Genomic DNA, 4,839 nt, shown 5'->3' on the forward strand with positions numbered 1-4,839 from the left:
CACAAGAATGTCGTCACTGAACGAACAAACGAACCATCCAGTGATGTACCTCAATGTTAAAAGTCGGCAGACTTCGTATTGAATGCCCTGTGTTCTCAGGTAAACACGTCAACTCAAAAGCAGTTCACGCGCATTGTTCACGGTAATCCGAAAGAAGCATATAGCCACTCCATTGAACACAGCAGGATTAAGACACGCTCAGAAGACTTATAATCCTTCCAGCAGCGTTCGAGGAATATAGCATGCAGTTCGCAGGACAGTTATTTGTGTTAAAAAAAACGTTAATGCCCTTCCTAAAAGAAAACAATGTCTCCATGGATGTTCGCTTTAAGAACGACTACTAAGTAGCCGGACAGTATATAGGCCATGATCTACTGCTCAAAAAAGCTTTAAGCAATGTCAGGGACTGTAACCAATCTGACACCACCGCTCTTGGGCGTGCGCTATAAAGACCTCAACGGGATCACTTCCCCGTTCACCGCATTGTCGTCCTCTTCAACCGCGTGAGATAAAAGTAAACGTTGTTTGGAGACAAGATGGTTGTGACCGTTCTTCACTGAAGCGTGAATTTTAACATCCTCAGTTTGTACAGAAGTCCAGGGACCATACTGCGTGTCTGTCTTGCAGTGAAGCATGTACGCAATCTGCTGACGAAACTTATTGCCCGTGGCGCAGTAGAGAAAGAAGTTGATGGAGTGGTTGACGTACATGAGCAGCTCGGCCACCGTGTTGGCCAGCTTGAACTGCACTATCTGCCGCATGAAGTTCTTGTCGTAGGGCTTCCAGAACGCCGTCACGATCAGCGACACGTTCATGGGCAGCGTGGTGAGTAGGAAGGTGAAGGACACGGTGAGCAGCATGATGGTCAACTTTGTGCCCTCACCACAGCCTCTCCGACACGACGTCTTGCCGGAGGTGGTGGATGAGCAGTCTCCGTTGCGGAGTCGCGCGTGCTGGTAATGGCCGTGTTCGGGCGTGTTCTGCATTATCCGCCTCTGGTTTCGGGCGTCCACCACCTCGCAGATGATAAGGATGTTGAGGACGAGGATGACGATGAAAGGCACGAAGGAGTAAATGCAGGCGTCGACCCAGGGCCAGACGTCGATAACGAGCTGTTGGTGGTGAGGCGCCGCCTCGCAGTTGCTGACGTTCTTTCCGTCCACCGGCCGCTCAACAATCTCCACGGTCCAGAAGAAGTGCAGATTGATGGTGAACATGAGCAGCACCAGGAAGCCGATCACCTTCTTGGCGCGGTTCGTGTTAATCATGGCGGAGGCCCGCAGCGGGAAGCAGACGACGATGTAGCGCTCCACCGTCACTGCGATGATCAGCCAGACGGACAGGTCGCTGGCCGTGTAGCCGAGAGAGATAGTCAGCTTGCAGATCCAGTCCGCGTTGTTGTGGAAGGCCGTGCCGGTCACTTCGCCAAGCCACAACCTCAGCAAGCCGATGTAGAGCACTAAGGAGTCCGTGACGGCCAAGATGGCGAGGTAGTGGTAGGAGGACACTTTGAGCATGGCCCGGCGCCGCATGATGATGAAGGTGAAGACGTTGCCGAAGGTGCCCAGCACGATCAGCACGGGCGGCACGTACAGCATCAAGTTCTTCAGCGCGCGGTACTCCGGGAACTGCATTAGCTCTGTCTGGTAGTTCTCCATCTCGGATGAGTCCAGAAAAACACACAAGACCTTAATACTTTGAAAATTCAAAAGTTAAATGCAGGCCAAAGGGTTGTCAATACTCAAGTCCGTTATACGGGAAGATCGCTTGGATCTGAATGGTTCAAACCTTTTCCAAAGACGACTGGAATCCAGCGGTTCATATCTGCAACTGTCGTCTTAAGATACTCACATGCACGGGCATTGCATATGCCGTACAGGTAACATTTCACATGCATGCCACCCTTTGAGCTTCAGTCTTTGTTTTAGAATCCATATGTATTATTGTGACGTCAAACATGACAATGTTATCGCTGTTTTCATGTTGTTGACCTCAGTGTCGTCCTTCCAAATGCAATTATGATAGTAATCGTTTTCTTCAAAGCTAAGCTCATATACATCTTTCTGTCGAAACTAACTCATTCGAAGCGTTTTTTCAAAGTGTAGAAATCTCTTTGGGGTTCACAACACGTATGGACATTAGTATTTGCACAGGGAACTTGATGTCTTTGAAGGCAGAATATGGTCTGCGTTTTCTGCGGTCATGCAGTCGGTTATAAACTGGAAATGAACAGAAAAATAAGTCATACGTCAAAATGTCATGTTTTTTTCCAAAGCAAGAAGACAGAAAAAATGTATAGATTAACAACAATGTTTGCAATGGAATTACAATTATTAGTATGGTCTGACGCGCGTTACTTACCATACGCGCGTGTCGCTTACAGGCGTGAATGTTTAAACATTAATTTTGGTATTCTATACTCACACGCACGCACGCACGCACGCACGCACGCACGCATGCACGCATGCACGCCCCCCCCCCCCCCCCATCCCCTCCAGACACATAATGCATACCTGATGAAATACACGTTGCAATTATGTATTTCTTAAGTGGACCTTGGGTTGTTTATTAAATCACAAAACATTACGAAAATAAGATCTTGTACATTTTAAGCGTTTGCAATTGTCAGAAATTTAAAACGGTAAACCTAAATACAAAATAAAACAAGTCGCGCAAGGCAAAATTACCACATTTAGTCAAGCTGTGGAACTCACAGAATGAAACTGAACGTAGTCCGCCGCTAGTGCAAAAGGCAGTGAAAGTGACGAGCCTGTTTGGCGCGGTAACGGTTGCGCTGTGCTTCATTGCACGCTTTACTGTACCTCGCTTCGTTTTAAGTTTCTGAGCGTGTTTTTAATCCAAACATATCATATCTAAAAATTTTTAGAATCAGGAACCAACAAGGAATAAGATGAAATTGTTTTTAAATCGATTTCGGAAAGTTAATTTTGATCATAATTTTTATATTTTTAATTTTCAGAGCTTGTTTTTAATCCAAATATAACATATTTATATGTTTTTGGAATCAGAACATGATAAAGAATAAGATGAACGTAAATTTGAATCGTTTACTTAAAAAACATTTTTTTAACAATTTTCAGATTTTCAATGACCAAAGTCATTAATTAATTTTTAAGCCACCAAGCTGAAATGCAATACCGACGTCCGGCCTTTGTCGAAGATTGCTTGGCCAAAATTTCAATCAATTTGATTGAAAAATGAGGGTGTGACAGTGCCGCCTCAACTTTTACAAAAAGCCGGATATGACGTCATCAAAGACATTTATCGAAAAAAAGAAAAACACGTCCGGGGATATCATTCCCAGAAACTCTCATGTAAAATTTCATAAAGATTGGTCCAGTAGTTTAGTCTGAATCGCTCTACACACACACACACACAGACAGACACACACACACACACACACACACACACACACACACACACACACACACAAAACTTGACTAAATGTAAAAATAACCAAGCAAAAAAAGGGGGAAAAAAAGTCAAAGAAGCTGGGCTTAGCATTGGGTTGTTAAATAACTCTCAAAACATTACAACTACACTATACGGAGAAATATAAACTTTGCCAAAACATTGTTGCGACACATTTCGCATTCAAATTAAAGCATTAATTCCCGCGTTTTAAGTGCTCGTTTGAATGCTTGGGGTGACTGAGAGTTGCGGATGTGAAAGGGGAGAGAATTCCATTATGTGGGTGCGCAGAAAGTAAAAGTGCGTTGTCCGTATGTTTTGGTTTTGGTGTGTGGAATGGTAAGGATGCGACGGTCAGAAGAGGCACGGAGTTGTCTTGCTGGAGAATAGACGGTGAGGAGTTCAGAGAAGTAAGCAGGAGACGAGCCAGAAAAGAAGTTAAAGCAGAGGGTGGACAGTTTGTAGTCAATGCGGGCTTGAATAGGTAACCAGTGCAGTGTTTGAAGAAGTGGTGTTGCGTGATCTCGTTTTCGTGCTTTGAGAATGAGGCGTGCTGCCGAGTTTTGGACTTTTTGTAGTTTATGCAGGAGGTACAGAGGACAGCCAGAGAGAAGAGAGTTGCAGTAGTCAAGTTTAGAAAGAACAAAGGCACAGACAAGAGTGTTAGTTGTTTGAGAGGAGAGTGTGTGGCGAATGGTGCTGATCTTACGAAGCTCAAAATAAGCTGCTCTACAGACTAAAGATATATGTTTGTTAAGGGTCATGTCAGATGAAAGGGTGAATCCAAGGTTTCTAGCTGATGTTGAGAAAAGAATGTCGGTATTGCCTATTTGAACAGAAACAGGTTGGGGAGAGGGAAATGTAGTGTTCTTCTTTTTGCACAGTAAGACTTCAGTCTTATCATCATTCAGCTTGAGTTTGTTATCGACCATCCAAGATTTAACATCAGTGATGCTGGATAAAGACAAAGACGGGAAGTCATGCTGTATGACCTGTTTAAACATTGAGCAATTGTCATTCGATTATGCAAGAATTGAAATTAACACATATTGAAAACAAAAGCAAATAAGATCGTGAAAGTTAAAAGTAATTGAGAATAAACAAGTCGCGTAAGGCGAAAATACAATATTTAGTCAAGTAGCTGTCGAACTTACAGAATGAAAGTGAACGCAATGACATTTTTCAGCAAGACCGTATACTCGTAGCATCGTCAGTCCACCGCTCATGGCAAAGGCAGTGAAATTGACAAGAAGAGCGGGGTAGTAGTTGCGCTAAGAAGGATAGCACGCTTTTCTGTACCTCTCTTTGTTTTAACTTTCTGAGCGTGTTTTTAATCCAAACATATCATATCTATATGTTTTTGGAATCAGGAACCGACAAGGAATAAGATGAAAGTGTTTTTAAAAT

General features: G+C 43.7%; 1 protein-coding gene across 1 annotated transcript; it reads right to left on the reverse strand.

The window, feature by feature from the left end:
• Positions 1–443: 443 nt before the first annotated feature.
• LOC138970272 (growth hormone secretagogue receptor type 1-like) lies at positions 444–1,658 on the reverse strand. The gene is made up of 2 exons (XM_070342787.1): positions 941–1,658; positions 444–889 (listed from the first exon to the last, which is right to left on the reverse strand). The coding sequence occupies exons 1-2, from the start codon at positions 1,656–1,658 to the stop codon at positions 444–446; spliced, it is 1,164 nt and encodes a 387-aa protein (XP_070198888.1).
• Between the last annotated feature and the right edge of the window lie 3,181 nt (positions 1,659–4,839).

This window comes from Littorina saxatilis, linkage group LG1 (assembly GCF_037325665.1).
Source record: "Littorina saxatilis isolate snail1 linkage group LG1, US_GU_Lsax_2.0, whole genome shotgun sequence".
In the NCBI taxonomy this organism is placed as follows: Eukaryota; Metazoa; Mollusca; class Gastropoda; order Littorinimorpha; family Littorinidae; genus Littorina; species Littorina saxatilis.